The sequence below is a fragment of the Coffea arabica genome, chromosome 3e, assembly GCF_036785885.1.
Source record: "Coffea arabica cultivar ET-39 chromosome 3e, Coffea Arabica ET-39 HiFi, whole genome shotgun sequence".
Classification (NCBI taxonomy): domain Eukaryota; kingdom Viridiplantae; phylum Streptophyta; class Magnoliopsida; order Gentianales; family Rubiaceae; genus Coffea; species Coffea arabica.
In genome coordinates this window covers 1,346,621-1,374,341 of record NC_092315.1, presented here as the reverse complement: position 1 = coordinate 1,374,341, position 27,721 = coordinate 1,346,621, and the positions used below count along the sequence as shown (strand labels likewise).

Below are 27,721 nucleotides of genomic sequence, written 5' to 3'. Positions count from 1 at the left end.
CAACTAGCCTTGGCTAGGTCAAAGGGGTGCCTTGGATTCTATCCTTGCCTTCCCCTTTGTCAAACGTGACCCCCGAACCTTTTTCTTTGGCTTACGTGGACTAGGAGTCGTTTTAAAAAGGGTTTTACTACTTTGTCTCTAAAAAACACTTTTTGGGTGACTTGGTACACCCCAAATCTATACCAAGTGGCGACTCCGTTTTCATATTTAAAAAACCCTTTTTAAATTTCATTTGGCCAAATCGTCGCTTTCCAAAGTCCCATGGCCTTTTACTTTTCATGTTGCACACGTTCACACCACACTTCGCACACATTTCACATCATTCAAAAAGTGGGGCGCGACAGTTGGCGACTCCACTGGGGACTTCCTAAGTGGGTCCAAGCATTTTGACTTAGCCATTCGTTTCCTTTTTCTACCCTTTTATGCATTGCATTTGGATATTAGGGTTGCATTTTTCATTTTTAGGGCCTTTTGCCTCGCGCGCGTATCCAACTATTCCCTCACTCACGTATATGTGATTGGTTGATTGGATGTTGTTTACTTGATTATCTCGCGCTTGCATTGCATTTGGGAGGGGGTGTGTGTCACCTCTAGAGCCTCGCGTGGTTCTCAACCCCTTCCCTCAAAATAGGGGAGCACTTCATACGTGCACGTTTATTTACTGTTATCCCATTTTATTTTATTTTTCGTGGGCGTTTCCCACACCGCCTTGTAGGATTACGATCGATTGCCTTGGGTAGGCGGCTGGTGTGCTCTGCGCCCATAGCGCTACCTAAGGGATCACTCGAGCCACCGATCGAAGGCCCTGGGAGTGATGACCCTTCGCCTTTAGGTCTGAAGGCTTGGGAGCCGAAGCTTTATCGAGTCTAGACATTAGTGAGCCCCAGCCTCATGCATCCATGTTAGAGTTTGCTTAAGTTAGAGTCAGCCTCACCCTTTTAAGCACATTAGGCACGAGGGAAGGGGTTCCGCCCCTTTTACTTGCTTTACTGTATTTCTTTTCTTAATTGCTCTCAATGTGTTATGTGTATTATCAATTGCACTAACCATTCTTGTGTTTCCTTGGCTTGCATTCATGTGCCTTAGCAATAAAAGGCCTTATTGGCACTCTTTTAGTGACTTACCCACTAGATAGCTCACATGTTTAAATTTCAGTCATTACATTGAATTTTCGATAAGTACATGTCATTTTAGACCTTTTTCCTTCGATGCATTATTTATGTCCTTTAGGTCGTATTTGTCACATATTTACATCGCTTTAATAAACTGGCATCATGCATAAACCCTAGAAAGGGAATGCCATTTAGGGGATCCCGTGTTAGGAATAAACCACCCCATGTCTCGGATATATAATCCAAATGAGACTTGCACGTTTACCTTTCTCGTACCATCCGAAGGGGTTGTGCACAAGGTAAGGTAGGATCCAATCATTTTCATAGAGTGATTTTTGGAATATGAGCATCTAATAATCACTTTTTGGCCATTTTCTCAAAATTGGTAAAATTCCCTTGCGTAAAAGGACATTAATTCGAAGAAAATTCACAAATGATTCCTCATTGTTGAGACGATAAATATAGAGGCCAAATTTTGATTTTAGAGGCTCATAGACCAAGGCATTGTAATGATTTCTTGAAACCACCCAGTGGGCGAATAATTCAATCGATTTTTGAACAAATCATCCATCTTATCCAATCCATTTTTTTCAATAACTTCATTTCATCCAATTCATTTGACCAATTTACCCTTTTTAGGGTCATCCGGTCGATTCTTCAATAAATCATCAATTCATTTGACCAATTTACCCTTTTTAGGGTCATTCGGTCGATTTTGAATAAATCATCAAATCATTTGACCAATTTACCCTTTTAGGGTCATTCGGTCAATTTTGAATAAATTGTCAATTCATTTGACCAACTTACCCTTTTTAGGGTCACCTGGTCGATTTTGAATAAATCGTCAATTCATTTGACCAATTTACCCTTTTTAGGGTCATTCGGCCGATTTTTGAACAAGTCACTAATTCAATTTCATTCATTTGGCCAATTTACCCATTTTTAGGGCAACCGAGCCGTTTTTGAATAAATCAAGGTCCGTTTAATCTACTTGATCAATTCACCCTTTTTTAGGGTGCTCTGATTAATTTTGAAATTTCATTCAATTCATTTGACCCGTTTCCCTTTTTAGGGTAATGCGGTCGATTTTAAATAAATTTCATTCAACCCATTTGCCCTATTAGGATTTCAATGTCGAATTCCAAATTGGGAAATCTAGTCAATTTTGAAGAAAACCGTCCATTGCATCCAATCACTTGATCAATGAAGGTTTTGACCCGTAATTCACTGAGAAATTTTATCAACGAATTCCAATCTCTTTGATAGGAAGTTCGTCAAGGTCAAACCCGTGCGTTTTTGCAAAGTCTTGTACCGATCAAAAGTGATCCATCCATTCGGACGTTGACCTCATTTTGATAAATATCTCTCGTCACCCCAATTGACCAAATTCTTTCAAAATTATTTTTCACTCCATGAGCTGATTGGATCCATCAGGTATTGTATAGTGCCTATTCTAGCGGATTGCATTTTCATGCTAGGCCTACCCTTGGCACAAAAGGGCTCCCCCCATAGGACATGCATACCGATTTTGCAGTTTTGCCTACTAACTCGGGGTATTTTTCTTTTGTTTCCCCCTCCCCTGCATTCATAAAAATGTTTCAATAAGACGAAAATATTCTTCTATATCTGATGATAATTTTAATCCAATAAAGTTTGAAGATTACAAATGTTATTTGATTCTTGGGCAGATCCTACAATGAAAACATAAATGATCTATCTGGAAGCTCTACGCTAAAGCCTCTGAGAGATGTTGTAATTGTTTTCCAAAGGAAAATTTTGTATATCTGATTTGTTAATACATTTTGTTCCAAAAAAGAAAAGGAGACAAAAAGTGTATATGTGGAGCTCTTTACAAGTTTCTCTCTTCTCATTTGTATCGTAATTGAATGAGAAATTTTGTTTCAAACTTTTTCAGCAATAAAATTTTTGGACAATTATTGTTTTGTGTATATTTATGTACATTTCATTCTTTATTCTTATTCATTGGAGATTTCATGATGAATTTTAAGAAGTAAGACCAAATTGAGAAGCTTCAGGATCATAAGTGTCTGCTTTCCAAAATCCTTACGTACACCAGATTGTTGATCCGAGTCATCCAATAAGAGTGCTAAAAAGATGGTCACTCAAAAGGTCCAATGAGATACCTTTTCTCCTTCATTTAACCTCAAAATAAAATCAGTCACATTGATTGATAAATTGCAAATTGGGACATTCTTTGCTTGGAAAAATCCCCATTGGTTTAACCGGATTCAATTCACATCTAAGTGAAAGCAAAAATGTGCATTATTCTTGTTTGTTTTGAAAATTTGGAATGATACTTTGAGCATTTGTTTCACTACCTATACAGATTTTTATCACTTGCTCTCCCATTTGAGCCTATGAAAGAATAATTTCGTTTCAAATAAAGGCCTTAATGATCTCTACCCTATATTGAAAAATTTTCAAAAATCAAAAGAGGAATGGATTTTCAATGAGCATTTCGTTACGCTGGTTGTCATGAAGTGTAAGAATGATACTTTGGCCTTCGTTTCTACAACCTAAACACTATTTATCCCTTGCATCCTCATTTGAGCCAAAATTGGAGGTTCTTTTCGAATGCACTTATGATCGTACCCCGCATTGGGGAAGGAGATTGGGGAATTTTGAAAAAAGAGAAAAGCAAAAATGCTAGAATAAGGAGGGAACCGCAAATTGGGGAAATTTGATTCCACTTGGGGTCCAGTTTTGAAAAAAAGAAGAAGAAAGAAAGGGAAGAGTTTTGTCCGCACGGATCGCCTACGTTTCACAAATATGGACGAACAATGGTCTTCCTCAGTCAGTTAATTCAGATACACGCAAAAAAATTTCGCATTAGCGAAAATTTCCTTTCAGAGTTATTGTAAGGAACGGAATACAAGTCAGGCCATCTTCTTTTCCAATCAAACATTCTATCCCTAGTTATCCCTTTTGAGCCTTCAGAATAAAATACTTCATTTGGCACCCCCTGAGAATCGCAAACCCCACACTGGGGCAAGTTGGGTTGAAAAAGAAAATTTCAAGAAGCGAAAAAGTGAAAACCCACAAAATCAAAAGGCAAAAGAAGAAAAGAGAACCTCAGTTCAAAAGTAAACTGGGGCAAATTTTGTGAAATTTCAAAGAATGGCAAAAAGGCCGAAAAGTCAAAAGGAAAAAGAAAAATGAAAGTGAAAAGCCTCAATTGAGCAAAAACTGAGGCAGATTTTGATTTAACCCTGAAATAGGGTTGGCGCAACAATGCGATCTCGGATTTTTCAAACCACTTTGAAATCCGTTTTCAAGCCTTAACTTTTCTAAGCACCCCACCTGACCCCATTACAAAAGCCGAAAGCCCTGACTTCTGTTCTTAGCAATGGCCCTGTTAAGAAAATTTCTGATGTCGAAAAATTTAGCTGTATTTCTGAATTGATTTGGCGTGAGGTTGACACTGCTCTTCATATGAAACCCCGAGAAGGTATTTCTGAAAAGAGGGAAAAAGAAAAGAAAAACGAGCGAAATGAATGCAAAAGAAAGATGCAAAAAGATTTGATGTTGAAAGACCCTGTTGGGTGATGATAAAAAGTCAAACAAAGTCCAAGAATCTGGAGTCCAGATGAAGGCAATGTTGAAAAATGCGATCTGTGGTGTAATGTCCTTGAAAGTTTTATTCTTTAGCTATCGTTTTCAAGCCACATTACAAGCTCATAAAGTCCATCGTTGACTTATTCCTTCATGACAATCCAAAGTGACGACTATGCTCGTAAGAAATCCATCAATCATTTGTGATCATAAGGGAACAACCAGTTTTTTCATGTTTTAGCTATCGTTTCCATCCGTGTTATTGCAAGCCTATAAAGCTCGTATGTGGACTACGTTTTCTTAAGAAATAAGGATGATAAACTCTTTGCTTTCACCAAGATGTGGTATAGAAGGGGTTACATACCATCTGAGCACATGAATAAGACAAATCTTGACCTCCCATTTCCAAATCAGAAATAACGCCATTACCCAAAGCTTCGATGCTAAGGTAAGGAAGAAATCCTTTGTAATTTGGCATTATTTTGAGAAATTCATCATGAAATTTTCTTTCTTATAGTGTTCGCATAAATGGAAAGTCATCCAAACCAATTGTTTGCAATCAAATGGGCCCATACTGGGGCAAAATTTTTATTCGCAAGATTTCACAAAATAAGCCCACACTGGGGCAAATTTTTTATAGTCCATTTGAGGATTTCGTCAAAGACTCAAGCAAGACTTTCAAATCAATCACGCTGCCTTTTTCTTGAAAATTTGAGTGCATGTAAGCCCCCTGTGCAGGTATTCACAGTTGAAGTCGACGAAAAGCATCTGGCGATGTGGAAGGCCGATGCCGAAGAAAGGAAAGAAAGAAGGGAAAAGGGCCCTACACTGGGGCAAATTATTTTTGAAAAAAATTCTCTCGAAAAATCAGAAAAATTCAAAAGTCAAAAATCGAAAATCAAGTTCAAATTTTTGTTTCTTGGAAAATCAAAATTTAATTTCTTATATCTTGACAGATCGAATCCAATTTCTTGACCAATTGGATGGCAGGATTGGGTCTTATCCTGCTGACCATTCACCAGATCACGTTGGGCCTGGATTTTGTGCCGCCAACTTCACAAAGATCACGTTGGGCCTGGATTTTGTGCCGCCAACTTCACAAAAGTCATGTTGGGATTGGTTTTAATTCAACCGCCGTTAGCATCGAGTCTATCTCACTAACGTGCGTGTTTTCATTCTACCGCCGTTAGCATCGAATCTATCTCACTAATGTACGTGTTTACTTCAACCGCCGTTAGCATCGAGTCTATCTCACTAACGTGCGTGTTTTCATTTCAACCGCCGTTAGCATCGAGTCTATCTCACTAATGTGCGTGTTTACTTCAACCGCCGTTAGCATTGAGTCTATCTCACTAACGTGCGTGTTTTCATTCTACCGCCGTTAGCATCGAGTCTATCTCACTAACGTGCGTGTTTTACTTCAACCGCCGTTAGCATCGAGTCTATCTCACTAATGTGCGTGTTTTCATCCTACCGCCGTTAGCATCGAGTCTATCTCACTAACGTGCGTGTTTTATTTCTACCGCCGTTAGCATCGAGTCTATCTCACTAACGTGTGTGTTTCATCCTGCCGCCGTTAGCATCGAGTCTATCTCACTAACGTGTGCGCTTCCGTTCTACCGTCGTTAGCATCGAGTCTATCTCACTAACGTGCGTGTTTTCATTTCAACCGCCGTTAGCATCGAGTCTATCTCACTAATGTGCGTGTTTACTTCAACCGCCGTTAGCATCGAGTCTATCTCACTAACGTGCGTGTTTTCATTTCAACCGCCGTTAGCATCGAGTCTATCTCACTAATGTGCGTGTTTACTTCAACCGCCGTTAGCATCGAGTCTATCTCACTAACGTGCGTGTTTTCATTCTACCGCAGTTAGCATCGAGTTTATCTCACTAACGTGCGTGTTTTACTTCAACCGCCGTTAGCATCGAGTCTATCTCACTAACGTGCGTGTTTTATTTCTACTGCCGTTAGCATCGAGTCTATCTCACTAACGTGCGTGTTTTCATTCTACTGCCGTTAGCATCGAGTCTATCTCACTAACGTGCGCGTTTTCATCCTACCGCCGTTAGCATCGAGCCTATCTCACTAATGTGCGTGTTTTCATCCCACCAACACTCCATTTCACTTCAATTCATCTAATTTAAATTTCTGTTCGGGTCTATCCCGTGGGTCTATCCCAATTTTACATTTCTGTTCGGGTCTATCCCGTTTTTACATTCATGTTCGGGTCAGTCCCGTTTTTTAGAATTCTTGTTCGTTGGAATCATTTTGCAGCCCAATAACACAGGTAAGTATTTGGTGTCCACTTCTTTGTCTCAAGTTTTTTCAAAACTTAGACAAAGAGGGGCAAACTGTAGACACCAAATTTTGAATAATTTGTATGTGGCATCTACTTCATGATTTTTATTTTAGATCGCTTGCATTTAGTTCATTGTTGTGTGTTTTGCATTTTTTAGTTGTTATTTTATTTTAGTTTTATTCATTTTGCCCTTTTAGTTTGTCTATTTATTTTTATTTTGTCATTTTAGGTTTTTAATCACTTTTAAGTTTTAGATTTTAGTTTTTAGTTTTTAGTTTTTTTTTAGTTTTTAAGCTTAGCATAGAGTTTTTAGAAAAAGAAAAGGAAAACATCAAAAATATGTTTTAGTCATTTTGGTTTTTATTCAATGCTTTCTTGAAAGAAAAATGGAAATGAAAAATCATAAAAAAAGGAGAAAAAAGAAAATGTAGAAAAAGATGGAAAAATGGCCATTTTTGTTGTTTTTAAATTATTTTCATTATTATTACCTGGTTTTTGTCAATTTGTTATTATTATTATATTTATTAAGTTGAAAGTAAAAAAAAAAAAAAAAAAAAAAAAAAAAAGAGTGATACGCGGCAGCAAGCTGCGTTTTTCGCAGCTTGCAAAGAAATGTTCGGCAGCTCCTTGGGCTGCAAATATAGAAGAGCTGGCTTGAAGTTTAGGGTTATCATGGGATATAAAAGGAAAGCTGAAAGGTAGCCGCAAGAGAGGGGAGCTCGGTTAGGGAAAAGAAAAACAGCAAAGGAAAAAGAAAGAAAGGCTGCGGGCTTTAGGGAGAGAACCAACAGAGTGAGCTTCATCGTGGGGGGGGTTGAACGGCTGTGAGAAGAGCGGCTAGGAGAGAAAGAGCAAGAGAGGAGGATTTGGAGAACCAAGGGAGAACTAGAGAGAGGTGGCGCAGCAAGGAGGAGGAGCCCCAACGTCATCATCATCTTCGATTCATCAAGCAATACGAGTACTGCGGACCTGAAGAAGAACGTTGACAGCCGAGGAAGATAAAGCTTTTAGGCTGCGCAAGGACGCCCAGTTCATCAGCCCAGATCCTGTTCTTTCCTCTGGAAAGGGATAAAGGTAACGCCTTTCATTTGTCTTCTGCCCATAGCTTGTAAATTCATGCCAGAAAGGTTGAAATTTTGCTGTGATGCTAGATTTTGTTTTGCTGCGAGTTTGGTTTTTCTTTTTCTGCACTTCTGTGATTGGCAACCCGGTCAGGTTATCTGGCTTTGGGGCAATGTTATGAGAGTCATGTGATTATGGACGGACTGTTGTGAAGCTTGTCTGAATTTTCTCTTTTCTTCTTACGCATGAGTAGATTGGGTTTGGACTGAAATAATTGTAGAAACAGATTTTTCTGGGTTCAAAATTGTAGTGGGCGTTGATGCTTTCTTTGCCCTTTTTCTTTTGTTTCTTCACTACTGAGATTGATGTTTGGTAGATGAATGGGGAGTCCAATGCAATGTTTCTGCCTTTAATTTACGTGAACCCATAGCTGCAGAAAGTTTCCGCAACAAAGAACAAAAGGAATTGCATTTCCTGTTCCGTTTTCTTTTCCATAGTTGCACATCAAGTCTTTCCACTTAAGTTGCATGTTTAATCTGTTTTGGGGGAATGGAAATAGGAGGTTAGGTGTTGAGTTTGCATGTTTAGGGTCTAAAATACTAGAACCATGATCGAACACCTTGTTGAAAAGCAAACAAACAGGCTGCCGAAACCATTTCTGCACTTACGTTCAGATTTCTGGTATGATATCTTCCCAAATTTTTGGTCTTTGGTTTGTGATTATCATGAAGTTTTGTTGCTTAGTTCTGAGGTTGTGATGTTGAGAAGAAGAATGTTTAATCAAAGCATTGTATTTGGGCCAAAAATCTGGTTTGCATGAAAAGCCACGGTTGGAAAAGAGAATTGCAGAAAGTGTTCATTGCAGAAATTTTGTTTCCTCGTATGCATGCATGTACTAATTCTTCAAAATTGCCTCTTAACTCCCTCAAGTTCCTCCTTGACTCACTATGACCCAGAAATTGGAAGGATTAATCAATTTAGTCCATGAAATTTTGCAGCAATGCTACAAAGACCCGTTTTCTTTTCAATCGTTTGCATTCAAGTTCTAAAGTGTTTGCAATCTGAGCTATTACTTGCTTTTGTCTTTGCCCTTAGACCTTTGAAGTTCCTGAAAGTGTTTGATCAAGCTTGAGTGCTTTGCTAATATTTGCAATTTGGTCCTTGGAAATTTTAATTTTTCAATTTCATTGCTTGTTTTGCTTCAACTAATTACCATGCTTTGTCAATTGCACTTAAGCCATGACTTTGGGAACTTTATGATCAAGTGAGCTTTGCTTTGCACATTTCTTTTAATTTTTCTTAAATAAATTGGTACCTTGACCATTTTTTTATTTTGGAGGGTAAATTAGTAATTTCACTATGTTGGGGCGTCGCTTCAAGGGAGGTACACTCTATCCCTCATTTGCACTTCATTTGACCCTACGTGCTCCTACGTGTTATGTGAACATGCATGCCTACTCCGCTTTCCTTGCCTCCTTGTGTGCATTTACTTGCTTTTACTTTTATTTAAGTTTTATGGGGTATGTGTACACCTCTTGGCTTGTAATAGATAGGGCTCGGAGAGCCTTTGGTCCATTTCCCCTTCCCCTTGGTTGCTTTTATTTAAGTTTTATGGGGTATGTGTACACCTCTTGGCTTGTAATAGATAGGGCTCGGAGAGCATCTGGTTCATTTCCCCTTCCCCTTGGTTGCTTGTTTTTGTTGTTACATGTTTAATTGCTTTATTAGGCTCTTGCATCTAGTCGAGCATGCTAAATGCTATGTGCTATGTGTTTACGAGTATTTTGGCATGTCTACTTGCTTTCATAGCCATGAATGAATGGAATGGATGAATGTACGTTTCCGCTAGTCCAACGCTAGTCGGAATTCATAGAATGGGCTAGTCCAACGCTAGACCCTTAGGGATTTCCCCTCATTAGCATATCATTTGCTTGTTCACCACATATCATGCATTTTTCTTAGTTTTATCACTTGGCATGCTCCTCGAACCCCCTTTCCCTTCATTTTAGGATTTTTGCATATCATGATAGTTGTAGGGTCCATTTGCTTGAGGGTCCCCTTCTGATAAGGGAAACAAGCGAGTGTGGCTACTCGATAGCCTTAGCACGCTAGTTTTGCCTTCTAATCAAAGGGAAAATCAAAGTCGAAAGTTAGGAGTCAACCCCCGTACCCGTCTTGCTTGCATTCCCTAGGCTCATGCATTCTACATTCACTCTATCATTCTATACCCTCATTACACTTTTATTTTCTCCTCCTACTTTCACACATGCACCTTCATATCCCTTCCCTTGCACACAAACACTTGGATTTTTCACACAATTTCGCACGAGCACCTTTTCATACATCTGCACACAAACACTTGGATTTTTTTTTACAATTTCACACAAGCACCTTTATACAATTTTGCACACTTGCACTTACATTTCTTGCATCTTTCATACACCTTCACACTTGCACACTTGAGTCTCATTTGCATTAATCGACCTCTATGGGGTTTTCCTTTGTTGGCCGCCACAATTCATGTGGTTTGGGACCAAAGGCCTCACAAGAGACATCGTAGAATTTAGGATTGCATTTTTCTCTCCGTTTTGCATTCATATAGTCATATCCAACGTGCGAACATACATTGGGTAGAAAACTAGGAAAGGTAAGGTTAAGTCGCGCAACTAGCCTTGGCTAGGTCAAAGGGGTGCCTTGGATTCTATCCTTGCCTTCCCCTTTGTCAAACGTGACCCCCGAACCTTTTTCTTTGGCTTACGTGGACTAGGAGTCGTTTTAAAAAGGGTTTTACTACTTTGTCTCTAAAAAACACTTTTTGGGTGACTTGGTACACCCCAAATCTATACCAAGTGGCGACTCCGTTTTCATATTTAAAAAACCCTTTTTAAATTTCATTTGGCCAAATCGTCGCTTTCCAAAGTCCCATGGCCTTTTACTTTTCATGTTGCACACGTTCACACCACACTTCGCACACATTTCACATCATTCAAAAAGTGGGGCGCGACACAGATCATGAGTTTGATCAGCAAACTGGATTATGAGCACAATAGTGCAAGCAGCCAGTAGGCCCAAAAAAAAAGGAAAGAAAAGAATGGTCAGTAGGCTCAAGAAAGCTATCTATTTCTTTCTGATTGTCTTCCACCCAAATTCACATACACATTTTCAGCCACAAGAGTATTTAATCATCAGCATAATTGCTTAAGCAGCAATTCAACCAACCAAACCCAAAACATCTGAAAAGTCATATCATAAGCAACACAAAAAGACCTGTAATCATTACCAATCATTTACTAGTAAAAAATTACATCATAACCAGTCTCCTGATAACCTCGCCTTTAAATAGGTAGCCAGCCTAATAAAAAACAACACAATAGTTTCAGAATATGAACCAAAAGCAAAATAAAATGCTAACTATAGAAGGGAAGAGAGGTAGAAAAGGATAACTTTCCTTCCATAAAGACAAAAGGATAACTATCTCGCCTATATGGAGTGTTTCTAATCTAATCAGTTTGATAACCTATTATATACCTGATTCACATGAACAATCATGTTAGGGTTATGATTGGCTCTTATCACAAAGTGATCTATGCGGTACTTATTGGAATCAAAGGAATCTCCCACTTGTGGGGTGAATTTCTCCACACCATAGGATGGGAGAATCTAACTAACGGAAAAAAAATTCAAAGCTCAATTAATCAAGTAAAAGGAGAAACGATTAAAATACTATGAACCCAAAATCATTGACTGAAACTAAAAAAGGTCCTAACCCTGTCGAGGCTTGCTTTAGGAATGGTCTCGTCCGCCAACAAGCTTTTTGCAAGAGCCTGCATTTATAAAAGATAAAGTACTAATACTATCATAAAGCCCACGTCACCATCAACACATTAAGTGTTATAAAATTAATAAAATAAACTATTATAATAGAAATTGAAATATTAGAGAAGGAAATAGAGAATTAGAGAATGATGTTCTTATTGTTCCAACTTCCAACTAATCAAAAAAGTACACCCAAGAAGTGTCAAGGTACCTCTATATATAGGTACTGCAAAATTAAAGGTATATCAATTCTATTAAACACTCATTACTATAAGAACATGAATAGCTATATGAAACGGTTCATCTAATACATGAATAGTTCTTATGGATTGAAACCGTTCATCCAATGTAATTCCTTTCCATAATATAGTGATGAATTATGAATTAATTCTCCTGGAATCAATGAATTATGAATTAATCCTCTTAAGAATACAAATGAACGTCCACACTTTAGTTGTTTCATAACACTCCCCCTTGGATGTCCATTATACAGAGAATATATCTCGATAAAATCTTATTAAGAAAAAATTTAATGGGACAAAAATCCTAGTGAAGAAAAAAGAGTACACTATTCCTGTGTATTAATTTCTCCCCCTAATACAAACATCATTTAAGATCTTTTAATCGTCGCATTCCAATATTCTTAAACAATTTCTCAAATGTTGCAATCAGCAATGTTTTGGTAAATAAATCTGTCAAATTATTATCTGATCGAATTTGTTGTACATCAGTTCCATCATTCTTTTGCAAATCATGAGTAAAAAAAGAATTTTGGTAAAATATGTTTCGTCCTATCTCTTTTAATATATCTTCCTTTCAATTGAACGATACAAACTGCATTATTTTCATATAATATAGTTGGAGGATTTTCTTTTTCGAAAGATAACCCACAACTCTTCCGGATGTAGTGGGTCATTGATTTTAACCAAACACATTTTCGACTAGCCTCATGAATTGCTATTATTTTAGTATGATTCGATAAAGTGACGGCTAATAATTGCTTTGTAGATCACCAATAAATGACTATACCTCCATATATAAATGGATAACCAGTCTGAGATCTTGTTTTATGCGAGTTAGATAAATACTCAGTATCAATATAATCAAACAATTCAAGTTTGGATTTATTTGAATAAAATAAATCAAAATCAATTGTTCCTTGGAAATAGCGAAAAATATGTTTAATACCATTCCAATGTCATCTTGTGGGTGAGAAACTAAATCTTGCTAATAAATTCAACGCAAATGATATATCAGGTCTTATACAATTAGTAAGATACACTAGTGCACCAAATGCACTAAGATATGATATTTCAGAACCAAATGTCTCTTCATCTTTCTCTTATGGTCTAAAAGGATCCTTAATAGGATCTAATAATCTGACGATCATTGGGGTACTTAATATATGTATCTTATCCATATAAAATAACTTTAACACTTTTCGAGTATAAGTAGTTTGGTGGACAAAAATTTCTCTTTTCAAATACTCAATTTATGAACCAAGATATAATTTTGTCTTTTCAATAAGATTTATATCATCAATATATACAACAATTATCACAAAATTTGATTTGATTTGCTTTGAATAAATATTTTTAGAATTTGATTTGCATGCTTCACGTATGTTGAATCTTTCGGGGATTCTCATATAAATATCATTTTCAATATTTTCATATAAATATGCAGTAATGACGTTCATTAGACGAATATCTAGTTTTTTATGCACTTCAAAACTCATAAGATATCTAAATGTGATAGCATTCACTACAGATAATATATGTTCATCATAATTAAATCCAAGCCTTTGTGAAAATTCTTGAGTTACAAATCATGCTTTGTACCTCACAATTTCATTTTTCTCATTTCTTTTTCTCACGAATATCCACTTATATTCTACTGACTTTATACCTTCAGGTGTTTATACTACAGGTCCAAAAACTTTTTTTTAACTAATGAATCCAATTCAAATTGGATTGTATTTTTTCATTTTGGCCAATCATTTCTACGTCGATATTCATCAATCGATCTAGACTCATAATTCTCGTCCTTTGCCACAATATCAAGTGCTATATTATATGCAAAAATATTATCAACAATTATTTCTTTTCGGTTCCAATTTTTTCTTGAAATGACAAAATTTATTGAATTTTTTATAATTTTATTCTCTTCAAGAATTGGCTCTTTATGAGTAACCTCTTCAGGAGGTTGAATTTTGTCACTAATTGTTAATTTATCTACTCTTCTTTTCTTTCAAAAATTTTTATCTTTGGAACCAAGAGGTCTCCCACACTTCAGGCGCACTTGAAACTTATTAGCACTTATAATTTGTCCTTGAGGGACATTAATTTTAATCGAAACATTTTCAACAGAAATATGTGATTTAGTAACTTTTTTGGAATCATTAAATGCATCCGGTAATTGATTTACCATTTTATACAAATGTATAATCCTTTGAATTTCTAATTCACATTCTTTAATACGAGAAATCCAATGATATTTTTCAAGTGATTTTTTTTTTCGGTTGATTTTTATTTTTCCCTAATGTCGAAAAATGTGATTCATCAAAATGGTAATCTGCAAATCTCGCAATAAATAAATCACCTGTCAATGGTTCCATATACTTAATAATTGAAGGTGATTCATACCCGACGTATATCTCCATCTTTAAGGGCCCAATTTACAACGTTGGAATTGTGCAATTGGAACATAAACCGCACAATCAAATATTTGTAAATTAAAAATATTGGACTCATAACCAAAAGTTAATTATAGGGATGAATAAATATAATAACTTGTCGGCCTAATTATTAAGTGTTGCTGCATGTGATATAGTATGTACCAAACAGATGAAAGAAGTTTAGACCTCATCAACAATAATCTATCAATTAATTGTAACTGTTTAATAAATGATTCGACTAGACCATTTTGTGTATGAATATAAGTTACAGGATGTTCAACAGTTATTCCAATGAACATACAATAATCGTCAAAAATATGTGATGAATATTCGCCAACATTATCTAGACTAATTTTTTTATTGGATAATCTGTAATTATACTCGCAACTTAATTATTTGAGTAAGCAATCACGCAAACGTCAGGTTGCGAGTTGATAATAAATATACATGTGACTATCTAGTTGATGCATCATTTACCACCATAAAATATCAAAATGATCCACATGATGAATCTATAAATTCACATATATCACCATGAATTCGTTCTAGAAATATAGGGAATTCAGTCCCAACTTTAACTGGCGATGGTCTAATAGTTAATTTTTCTTGGGAACAAACAACACAGAAGAATTCATTTGCTTTTAATATCTTTTGATTTTTCAATAAGTGACCATGCGAATTCTCGATTATTCGTCCCATTATTATAGATTCAAAATATCCGAGACGATCATGCCAAATCATAAAATCATTGGAATGAGTAGACTTCTGATCTATTGGGTGATAAATTTCAACTGCACTAATTTGTGCATAATATAAATCAGAAGAAAAAGAAGGTAATTTTTCTACTACGTATTTCTGCCTAAAAATGATATTTGTGATTAATAAAAATTCTCCATTTGTCTTAGTCATTGTCTCGATATGATATCCATTTTCGCAGATATTTTTAAAACTCACTAAATTTCTCCGAATCTTGAGAGAAAGTAGTGTATTATTTATGATAATTTTAGTCCCTTCAAGAAGAAATAGAATGGCTCTTCCGGAAACTTCAATCAATTTTGCACTACCACTGATGGTATTAACATTTGTCTCTCCCATTTTCAAAAAAGAAAAATATTTTTTATTTTTCAATATAGTGTGCGTAGTAACACTATCAATGAGACAAATGTCATCATCACCATTATTTAATCCCAAATATTTGGCATCCATTTCTCAATAAGTAGACAGAAGTTGACGGAAAAACACGAGCAGGATTTCGGCAGAATCTCTTGTTTCACTTTTACTCAAGGTAGAGGTTCCGTTTTCACTTTTTTTGCTCAAAAGTAGAGACTCATGCTGATAACGTGTTATAAAATTAATAAAATAAACTACTATAATTGGAATTGAAATATTAGTGAAGGAAATAGAAAATTAAAGAATGATGAAATAGAAACTTAGAGAAGAAAATAGAAAATTACAGAATGATGTTCTTATTATTCCAACTAATAAAAAATGTACACCCAAAAAGTGCTAAGGTACCTCTATATATAGGTACTACAAAATTAAAAGTAAATCAATTCTATTAAACACTTATTACTACAAGAACATGAATAACTATATGAAACGATTCATCCAATACATGAATAGCTCTTATGGATTGAAAACACTTTTAGTTGTTTCAATCCATTAAGCTATTAGTCTTTATTTAAGCAACATTAACAATATTAAGCTATTAGTCTTTATTTCACCAACACTGACCAATTAGATGTAGCAAAAAAAATGAGGATTAACCTATCAAACATTGATGTTGAACGAAAAACTCAGAAATGTTGAATAAAAGTATACAATACCTTTTCGAGCAATATTTAAACTTTTAGCCAAAATATAGCATTATAACTTTTAGCCGAAATATAGCAAACCAAGCCACCTTACCCCCACTCATCCATTTATTATACACCCGTATATTAACCCTAAGATTTTTTTAACATATAAAGGCATGTCTCTAAAAAAAAAAAAAAATTCATCCAGAGACGAAAATTTAGTAAAAACATAACTTAAGGTAATACAACCCAAAAGGGTGGAAAATAAGGGAAAAGAATACAACCCAAAAAGGGGGGGAAAAAAGCAAAAAAAAAATGTATCAAATAGAGTACTTTGAGTCTCTTTTGAGCCTCCAAGTGATCAGCTCCTCCTAGAATCTTCAGTGGCTGGTTCTTGTTGAGGATCCTTTCCTCACTTTGCCGTACATGCCTTACAATATCTGCAATGGTCAGAGATAGATCTTTCAGAGCCATTAGTATCGTGTTGTCCCTCTCAATCGTTTGCTATTCTTTTCGTTGAGAAGCAACTTCACCAATACCAGCAAAAATCGCAGCCATAGCAAAGTTGTTGAGAAAGCCTTTTCCTTGTTCAGATTTTAGAAGCCTAAACAATTTGTTGATCGCCATTTGTGGCCTTCATCAAGAAGCTGGTTAAGAGCCTAACAGGTGAACAGACGAAGGCTTTTTATAATAATCTCTTCGTGGGGGCAATTTTCTTCGCAATGGCCGATTTATCCGCTAAAAAAAGAGACGAACAATTGGCTGAACGGTATGACAAGATTCTTTTAGCTCTGGAGGAGCTATCGAAAGGCGTATCAGTGGAACGGAAATGATGCTGATAATGAACAGTTGGATCTAGCGATTCATGTTATAAATCCATACAAAAATACATAGACACTGATATGTTCCTTTTTTTAATATGAGCTGTTATTCTTTTGAAAGTTTATGAGAGATGTTCGTTTAAGGGCTAAACGTTTCTAAGATAGTGTGTGAACAGTTTTCTTTTTCTTTCCTTATGTAAGGATAGGGATTAATTCAAAATTGGTTATTTTGATTGATTGTCAAATAGCAGCTTAAGCTTCCTATAATGATCTCTCTCGCTGAAACTTGGGGGTGATTTTTGCAATTTCTTGCTGTAACATCTCCTGTTTGTCAAAAGTAATTCTTGTCTGGAAACAAGTTTTCTAGTGAGAAAGTACCAAGTTACATTAGATTACTAAATGAAGGTAATGAAGAAGGTAGTGAAGCAACTTTATTTAAGTATATTCAATGGCAAGTCATGTGTAGTGAAGGCCTCTCATTTGTAGTTAGTTCATTGGTGTAATGGGTTTTCTGCACATCTTCTATGTCCACTCTTATGGATTTTCTTTAGCTTATTTCTAAGCATTTCACTAATTTAGGGAAATTAAGAGAGTGTCAAAAAATGTGAAAATGATTTTAGGGTTGTTCAGATGGGCTCCAATCCTCAAAAATGTCCCTCTGAGTAGTATGATAGCCATTGTGGTTGATTGGATGGTTTACCCTGAATGGCTTTTTCAGAAGGTCCAGATGATCTTGTCATACTTGGCTTGGTTGATTCCTGTTTTCGTGAATTCAATAATATGTGTTTCCCTTTTATTAGCTCCAGTGGCTGTAGGAATGTTGCAAATAACTAAAACTAACTGTTTACTAAAAGTTTATTATTCACTCTCATTATCATTAGTTAATGTTAATGGATTTTTGTTGAACCCATGAAAAATGTTTGGTAGTAACTAAAAAAATATAGGTATACCTTTTACATTTTTTCCCTTTTTCCTACTTCTTTTTCTTCTAAATATTCTTCACTCTCTCAATTTGTTCTAGTATTTTTTTAAGTTAATATTATACTAGTGTACATGACACATTATATGCGTATGCAAGTAATTAAAAGGGTTACTATCACTTTACCTTCCTTAAACTATATCACTATTATCAGCTTATCACCTAATATTATCTTTTAGTCACTTAGCCTCAATAAGTAATTCAACTCAACCTGTTAATAAAACTTGGACAAAAATATCCTTTTATTCTATAGCATTACTATGTTGTTCCTATTATTTTATACCTTTAAATTATAGTGATACAATCTCTTTAATTTCTAACATTATTTTCTAGGCATTGTATGTCATTGTGAATCTAACTAGTATGGTAAAAAAATTTTAAATATATTTACCCTTTTAAAATTTTAAAATTTTAAAAAATCGCACAAATATTGATCTGATAGGAGAATCTTTTGTAACTACATCTGTCGTGCTTAGTTAGTCCGATAGGCTGGAATTTTTTTTAAAAAAATGTATCCAAAGGTCTGCCTTGCTTAGTAAGCACAGCAAGCCCTTTTTTTTTCTCTCTCTCTCTGGCCATTGGGGAGGGTTTTAGGTTTTCTGTTTAGAGTAGTGTTTTAGAGTTTTAGTTGCAATCAGCACAAGATCGAGACGTGGGAGTGAAGCAAAAAAGTGAAATGGGGCCAATTAGAGATTATTAGAAACGTGAAAGATATATTAGGGAATTTGGGGAGGGGTCTTAGCAGGGTCACTTTAACCCAATGTCCAAGTCCTTGGTAAATATCCATAATAATCTGTTTTCCTTGAACAATTTCGCGGTAGATATATTATTGATATGATAATTGAGGTGGATTTACTTATTTTTTGTGAACTTCAACTTTCCTCTAAATTTCTGATTTCATTGAGATGTGTATTACATGGCCCAAATCTATTTTCATTGATTTTTTGAGGAAACACCATGCTGATTATGTACAGACAAATTCTCCTTCCCGCATTTAGAAAAGCTGCTGCATATCTAAAACTTTTCATTTAGCTTAAACAAGAACAAAAAATCAACAAAGATCCACACAAGAAAGACAATTAGCAAAGGCATACATGAAAAATAAGTACAATATACCAAAACTTGTATTTCAGAAGTTAAACATACATATCATTGTGGGGCATCTAGAAATAAGACCAGTAAAAAAGAACTAACTAAACTACAAAATTGTCAGGCCGTAGCATGGGTACGCAAAATCGGTGCAAACTGTGCAATACCTCCAAAAGATCTGCAAACTTGTCACAAACACTTATGCTGTTCATCTGGTGACGAAGATTTTAGATAATGGTAAGATTAAGTTGCATTTATCCTATTGCTTCGAACAAGATGATTCTTTATGTTTGTGGTGGATGATTCATATCATCTTACGTTCTTTTATTAAGAATTGCTTTATGCTTGATGTTCCAACCTTCAAAATCATAAAGTGCATCAAAGCTTCTTTTTCCTTTTCTTACTCTGCTTTTTATTTGGTTGTAGCATCCAAAGACCAGCTGTCAGAGTTTATTTCCTCACTGTACGGGCATGTTGCGCCGCTGCTTCGACGCATGGTGGGCTCACTTGGTAGGATCCAATTTTTCTTTCTTTGGCACATACAATCGATATATTGACTAGCTAAAACCAGTGAAAATTTTGAAATTGCAATGGTATTATAATTGTGGTTCTACATGATCAGAAGGCTAAGAGGTGTTTGTCATGCTTTTAAACATGATATTTGAAGTGCAGCTTGCTGTGTTCCTTAGCTGAATTTCCGATGCATGCCAGATTTGATTTTTTTTTATGCAATAAAAGTTGAGGATGAAGCTTTGACATATCTCCCTCAACTTGACATGTAACAATGACATTGAAGTATTGAAAATTCTGATGTTCTGGTGCTTTATTTTTTGCAGTTACCGAACATGCCTATAACGTGGGAAATGCAAGTCAGAAACAAACTCTACTTATGGAACTATACTCTCCCGAACTGCCGTTATTCAAAGATCTTGTCTCCATGAAGGAAATCAGGTAAATATTTTTTGGCTTAGTAATTCTAGCGATTCATGCTATAAATCCATACAAAAATACATAGATACTGATACGTTCCTTTTTTTAATATGAGCTGTTAGTCTTTTGAAAGTTTATGAGAGATGTTCTTTTAAGGGCTAAACATTTCTAAGATATTGTGTGAATATTTTTCTTTTTCTTTCCTTATGTAAGGATAGGGATTAATTCAAAATTTTGAATAAAGGAGTCAAGTTAATTGCATTGGATGTTGTGATTCTCCACGGTTTGTCCTGTCTTCTGGGGTTGCCAAATTACCAGTTTTGCTCTTTTCTAATTGATTATGTTGTTCGAAGAATAGATTTAATGAGGCTATTAAATTATATAATTGCTCCCAAATTTGAAAAGAATTTTAGTTCTAATAGGGGCTTGTTTACTTTGATGCTTTCCTGTCAGATTAGTTGATGTAATTTCCCAGCTACAGTTGCAAAGGTCTTCTGTTGTACGTCACATGAGCTCAGTGCTTCAACCAATTTTGGAGAAAGGAATATTAGACCACTCCATTATACACAGAACACTAATGGAGTATCTGACTGTTGCAGATCAGGTAGTATTTCCGACGTGAATTGCTCTGTTGCTAGGTGACCTTGACTTTAAGATTAACAACTGTTGCATCTATTTGTGATCCTACATAGCTAAATCAAGTATTTTAAAGTCATCTGCTGCAGATGTAATTCAGCAGTTATCAGGTCCACTTCTTGTTTGGATGATACACGCTAGGGATGGTTCCCGGGTTGGTATGCTATGCATCAAACATGGTAGTGCAAAGGTTTGTTGAAGAAGTTTTGTTTTTGTTTATCTTCTGTGGAAAAACTCAAAAGTTCCCTGTTCTTTTTGTATAGTCATCTGTTGTTGATCAATCTACTTTTCATTTTTGTTTTCTTTGATGGTGTGTTTTAGGAGAGGAAGAAAAGTGTGACAAGATTGCTCGTGACAGATTTGGGAGTATGGTGAGTATGATTTTATTATTGACTTGTCTTTGTTTTGTAGCTATTTGCATTTTTTGAGTTCAAGAACTCAGAATCTCCTGGTTATTTGTTTTTGGGTTTTCTGCATTCATTTTACACCATAATAGATAGCAAGAAATTTTGATTGTCGAACACCCATTTCATTAATAGGCCATTTGGTTGTGAACTTTATTGACTTCTCAGTGCATTTACCCTACTTTCATATTGGATAGTTTGGAAGTATAACGTGCTACTACAAATTTCAGGTTCTTGTCTCCATTCTTTCAACAGTTGATGACACGAAACTCTTATCAAAGTTTGGTTCCATAGCTATTGGTTTCTAGCGACTAAGTTTTTTATTAAGCAGTGATGTTAGGTGGCATCTTAGAAGTGCATCCGGCACTTGAGGGCATTCTGAAGGAACTTGTTCTAGATCAGGTTTGTAATTTAAAGGACTTGTTTAAACTTGTTATAATCTTCTGGTGCCCTCACTTCTCAGGCAGTTATAATCAAGCCCAAATTTAGTTGAGCGTGAGCTTTCTTTCATATGTAATAGAAGTAAAGGTTCAATTACAAGAAAATTGTCTCAAGAGGCATTTGCAACTTGAGTAATGACCTTCTGCAACAGTTTCCATAAAGTTCTTCATTATTCTGGGTTTCTCTTGATGCCAGAATGAGTTTATCTGCAAAACAGTTCAAGTAGTCTTAATTGTCATGTTTATGCCCTATGAGTTATCTTGCCTAGTAATTGAAAATGTGAGTGGCTTTTTCTAGGACTTGGTGTCAAGCATAATCCAGTGACCTTCAAATTTGATTTAGAAGTCCTGAATTTGTGGTTAAGGTCTTCTGCTCAGCTTGAATTGGAAAGAGCTAGCTGTCTTAGAACTAGAATATTAATATGCTTAGCATGGCAACCACCATGTGTACTGAGTTGCTGCAAGATCCTAGTTAAAGTAAAAAGGATTGCTTGTGGCTTATTTGCTGTTAATGAACATTTATTTGTTCATTCCAGATGTGATTTGCGCACTCTCTTCTAAGCTGGATTCCTGGTTAACCAAAGATGTGATTCTTCAACCCCTCCCTTTGTGTAATTTCTTATGTTTAGGCCTGCCTTTCTTTGGTCTAAAGTTGAGTTTTTCGAAACTTTATTTCTTCCCTGCATCAATATCAGCATTAAATTATTTCACATATTGGATGAACAGTGTTGATAATGCTTTAGCTCAGACTACTTTCACCAGATGCATAAATGTTTCTTCATTCATGGACTTTTAGAGATCTGTAAATCTTGAATCCAACAGGTTTATGTGAAATAGCATATATATATAACCTAAACATACTTTGTTTTTGTTTCAGAATGGAAGGCATTCGCTTCTGCAGTTACTTCATCCAAATTGTTCTCGCTATTTAAGCCCAGATGATCTCACGTCCTTAAGTTTGTCTATCCCCTCTCTCAACACCAAGGTAACTAGCTTGATCTTTTTGCTAGTTGAGAACTTTGCAACATATAAATGCATTAGTTGGACCTAGTGGATGTATTTTGGCTCTGTTTATATGATATTAAGGTAGGTCATAAACAAGTTCTTTCTTGTCTCAGCAAAAAGAGTCTTCTGAGGTTAATGAAGCAAGTGATGAGGAGAAGAGAGACAATGGTGAGATCTTAGTTGAGGCCAATACAGGTAAAAGTGCTGGGAAGAATTCAGATATAAATGAGGTTGCGAAGAAGGATCCTTTAACACGAAGAAGAGAGTTGTTGATCAGTAGTGGGCTTGCCGAGGTTCATGTTTTACTGTACTTTTATCTATGTTTTGATCCCGTAGATTTGTTTTTTTATCATTGTAGGCCAAGGATGAGGCAAACCTTGGGCACTAGCAAGGTTTTTTTCTTGGAGCAGACTGGGAAGAAGCAGAGAATCTGTTTGCAAATGCAAGGCTACATTCTCCTAGCCTTCTTGAAGCACTTTTGTGGCAGGAGGCTTCTGCACTAGGTTTACCATTGATTTATATGCATTAAAGTGGGCTTTGAAACTGAGCTGGCATGACACTTCATGATTCTGCTGATATTCTATATTCTTAGCCTATATTTTTGTACTTCCCTTTGTATAGCCTTTTTGTGATTTACCAAATTCAGACTGTTTGATTGATGTAGTCGGTTGCAACCATAGACCCAATGAGAAAGCAAACTATCAATTAGTTTCTCATATTTGTATAGTCTTTCTGTGATTTACCAAATTCAGACTGTTTGATTGTCTCACCATGGACGCTTTGATTCCGACCTTATTTTTACTGCTGTTGCTTTTTCTTTATTTCTTTCTTCCTATTTTTTTGGGGTGCAGAAACTCATTCATGTATGCAGTGAGATGGCAGCAAATTTGCTAAGGTCAAAGTTTGGCAAGGAAGTCATCTATGAGGTAGGTTTATTGGTTTTAATTGGATCCACACTTGTTGCAAGTTCCAGTTCAGTGGTGGGACTGAGATTTTACGTTTGGGGAGGTACCATTCAGAAATGAGTAGAAAGAAATTATAGTGTTTCAGGGGCATATTGCCAATTATCTAATGACTTTTGAGCTCACCATTTTAGAATTTTGTTGAATTAAGGAACTTTAAATTTATAGGAAAGATGTAAATTATGTTGTCCTCTTACGGCAGTGGATAAGGTGGTTGTCCCTAATCTGTGAATTATACTAATGTAATGAAGATGTTTACCATTGCTTGAAGGAAATGTAATTGAAGTCAAAAGCAGGTGGCATTTAATTAAGAAAGCAAAGCAGACCATAAATCAAGATGAAAAGCGTTAATAAAAGCCGAAAACCAGAGAACCATTGGTCACGCGAGGCGGGACAGCGATCTTACGGCGAAATTTCATGCAAAAGTCTACACCTCCCCACTCTTCACACCGCCATCTCCGAAGTCCTCTTGGTTTGAGCCTTTCTCACTTAAAGATCCCTCACCACTCTCCTCCTTTCTTTTATCTCTCTTTCTCAAAAAAAAAAAAACCCCACACACACTCATTTCTTGTGCCATATTAAGACCACCAAATGCACAAATCATCACAATTTTGAGATCTAGAGAGAATAACTCTTAAAGGGTGGAAGGAGACGGAAAAAAAAATATGGGTTCATCCGGGAAAAGCCAGGCTATAAGGCCTAGAAAAAGGCTATCTTTTGTAACGTATCCGATTCAATATGTGCTGGAGGAGCACTAGTGATGTGGCACTAGTGATGAACATTGCCGCAAGCAATTTTTTTTCAAATAATTGAGAACATTATTCATGTCAATCACCAACATCTTTGTAGAATCATTAGAATAAATTTTTAAAAAAAAAAACTTGTGATAAAATTGTCATCAATTATTGGGTCAAAAAAAACTTCTTATTTGCTCACTTGTCTCATAGCATCTCTCAAAACTATCTATTGTTCTATAAGCGATGCCAATCCATAAAAAATCATTCAATTAAACCAAATATCAATTTTTGTGGATATTTACAAAATAAAAGAAAATAACAATCTAGAGCAATGTGTATATTTGCATGTTTAGCAAATATTAACCTCAAGATTTCAACCCAGAGAAAAAGCTCTACAGGGCAGTAAAATCATCAGTTTTTAATTTTTACTGAGAATCTTTGACCACTTGCCTTTTGTTCGTAATTTTTTTGGAAATTTCGCCAATTTGGTCCTTAATCATTTTCACTTAAATCAATTTAATCCTCAAAGAAATATTTTAACTAATTTAGTCCATGAACTAGTTTTTTACTTCCAATGTAGGACTTTTCGCTGCATTTTACTCAATTCGCGTGAACCAACAAGGGTATAATTGTCACATTGATTTAATATTCTGCAATTAACCGACAAAACAGATTAGAGATCATTACAAAAAGGGGCAAGCATCTGGGTTTGAAGACATTAGGGCTCATCACAATTTCTCAATTCTATCTGCAAAGGAGCACCGGTAAGATGCATTAAGGGAGAAACTATTTCAATTGGGCATCAAGTTCGTGCAACTACCAACACTCAAATCCGTATTACTCAAGAGACAATTACTTGAAAGTATATGAACCAGCCATAGCTCCAATGAGTGGTCCGAATGCTTGGGTCCAGTCAAAAAAAGATCCGGTGCTACCTTCAAAGAAGTTAAAACTCCCAATAGGCCACGAAAAGCACAGAGAAGAGAGCTTGATGTCAGCTAGTGCCTGCACCCTCACTCTTTTCCGATTCCTTGGTCTTGCGAGGAAAAGATGGCACAAGCTGTCAAAACAAATGGGATCGGTGGGTTTAGAAGAACAGTTTGAAAGTGTAGGTGAATTGAGCTAGTTGCAAAAAAGAGAAGCGCAGGGAAGCGGGTGGTAGCAGTACGTACAGGAAGAGGGGTTGCTACAGGTGCATTCCACCCAACTGAAAGAGGCAATGAGGTCAATGAGTAGTTTTGTGGGCTGCTGGTAAAGGGTTCTCAAGTAAAGTGATAGAAAGTGAAGCCGAGTGGAAGGATCCTGGAGAATGGGAGCTAAAACAGCTGAAGAAGAAAGGTGAATGCATAGAAATGGAACGAAGGAGAAGAACTGGAGCTTGAACTTAAAGAGGTGGCATTGCTTCTCTTGGGGATTGAATTCCATGGTTTGGAGTGGAATGAGGCAGAAGCAAATTTGTAGTATAGGTGGAAAGAAGGAAATATTAGCCATTAGGTCGAGGTTATCCAACACAGTAGATGACGGAAGTTCATGTATTAGTCATGGCCTTTTTGACATGTGTGTTGTGGGGAAGCATGTAGGAGGATGATGGTAGAATGGTAGTTTGCAACATGGAACCGGAAGAAGACATCTGGAATTTCAGGGGATGATTATCCATCCTTCAGCAGGCTTATTGCAACTGCAACTCGATGCAGAAGAATTCTACCACAATGTCTTGTCTAGGTTCAGGCTTCCATAGTTCTTAACCAAAACCAACACTTCGACACAAAGTAATTTAGACGTTTCTTACTTAACCCATCAGATGACACTAATATGTGATGATGGCTCTTCTTATACAGTTGCCGAACCCGTCAATGACAGTCAAAAAACAACCCATGATGATCTTTACTAGTGTAAAACTTACAAGTATCCTGTCAAATCTTAATCAGCAAATTAATGACAATTTGATGGCTGATAAGATAACTAGGCACATGCGTTACAAAATGGAGAAAAATGACATTATTGAACCCCTTGTGGCGGCTTGCTCCTCTACATTCCAGTTTTTCACCCCCCTCTCTCTCCGCCCATCAGATTAATTGGTTGCCAACGCACCATTCAAATGGTAAGACATTTTTTTACAATTCAATGCGTAGCTAACAGCAGGCTCGAGAAGCTTTGGAATCAGATATGATGATTTGATTTGAGCGTTGGTAGCTGCACGAACTTGATGCCCCATTGAAATAGTTTCAAACCCAGATGCTTGCCCCTTTTTTGTAATGATCTCTAATCTATTTTATCGGTTAATTACAGATTATTAAACTAGTGTGACAATTATACCCTTGTTGGTCCACGCGAATTCAGTAAAATGTAATGAAAAGTCCTGCATTGAAAGTAAAAAACTAGTTCAAGAACTAAATTGGTTAAAATATTTCATTAAGGATGAAATTGATTTAAATGAAAATGTTTAGGGACCAAATTGGCAAAATTCCCTAATTTTTTCCTATGCCCCCAATAGCTAAAGCCCTAACCTTAAATGCCTCTCGCTCAGTCTCTCAACCCCTCCTCCTTTCGAGCTTTGTCTGTCTCATACCCCTTACTTTCTCTCTCTACAGCTTCTCCATCGCCTATTTTCTGGTAAGTCCCCTTTCTATTTACTGATTTATTTACTTTATATGCATGTATTGCATTCATCTTCTCCCATGTTCTTTTTTTTCCATTTTCCTTTGGGATATTTTAGGACAGAAATTTTGAATCTTATTGTTAGTATGCTAGAATTCAAGGGGAGAAATAGGAATTTGTTTGCTAAAATTGATGAAAAAAGTGGGTTTATATGGGATTTGCCTTTGGGTTTTCTGCAATCCCATTCTGTTCTGAACAAAGCCCTAGCAGTGCTACGATGGGAAATTTATCTATTTTATTGGGTCCGGTTTTGAACGTACATTTTTTCGATTTTAGGGTTCTTATTTTTGGGTAAAATAAATGTAAAAATCAATTTTTTGCTTGTTGAGTAATTTGATTTTGTTATATGGGCTAACTAAAATGGGAAAAGAAAAAAAGTGGGAAAAAAGAAACATTTTCCTCCTTGTGAAGTTCTTTGCAGTATTCTGTAAACGATGCATTTGGAAAGATGTTTCTATGGATGAGTCTCTAGGGTATTAGTAATTTTTTATCTTGTCTTTCTTGGATTGATCTTCACATGGCTTGCAGTATAATATCTATTCTTATGGAGCAATGCCAGAATTTCTTTTGTGATGTGGACATACTGAGCTGCCTCAAATTGGTTACTATATATCCATACATATTTACTAATTGGGCGTGAGGGAAGGGCTATGCATGAAGGCTTTATGTATAGTTTCTTTAACAGGATCGTCTCAAACTCATTTAGTATAAAAAGCTCCAATTT

General features: G+C 36.0%; 1 protein-coding gene across 1 annotated transcript; it reads left to right on the top strand.

The window, feature by feature from the left end:
* Positions 1–18,645: 18,645 nt before the first annotated feature.
* On the top strand, positions 18,646–23,833 carry LOC113737880 (pumilio homolog 24-like). The gene is made up of 13 exons (XM_027265023.1): positions 18,646–18,657; positions 19,357–19,462; positions 19,652–19,735; positions 20,062–20,176; positions 20,609–20,759; positions 20,868–20,981; positions 21,118–21,162; positions 21,426–21,480; positions 21,551–21,597; positions 22,513–22,620; positions 22,754–22,933; positions 23,492–23,566; positions 23,771–23,833. Exons 1-13 carry the CDS (start codon positions 18,646–18,648, stop codon positions 23,831–23,833), a joined length of 1,155 nt encoding a protein of 384 aa, XP_027120824.1.
* Positions 23,834–27,721: the final 3,888 nt, after the last annotated feature.

Excerpts from the sequence above, each read along its gene's own strand:
- LOC113737880 (XM_027265023.1), top strand. Across the intron at positions 21,598-22,512 it reads AGGAACTTGTTCTAGATCAG|AATGGAAGGCATTCGCTTCT; the intron begins GTTTGTAATTTA and ends TTTTTGTTTCAG. Across the intron at positions 23,567-23,770 it reads GCAAGGAAGTCATCTATGAG|GAAAGATGTAAATTATGTTG; the intron begins GTAGGTTTATTG and ends TTAAATTTATAG.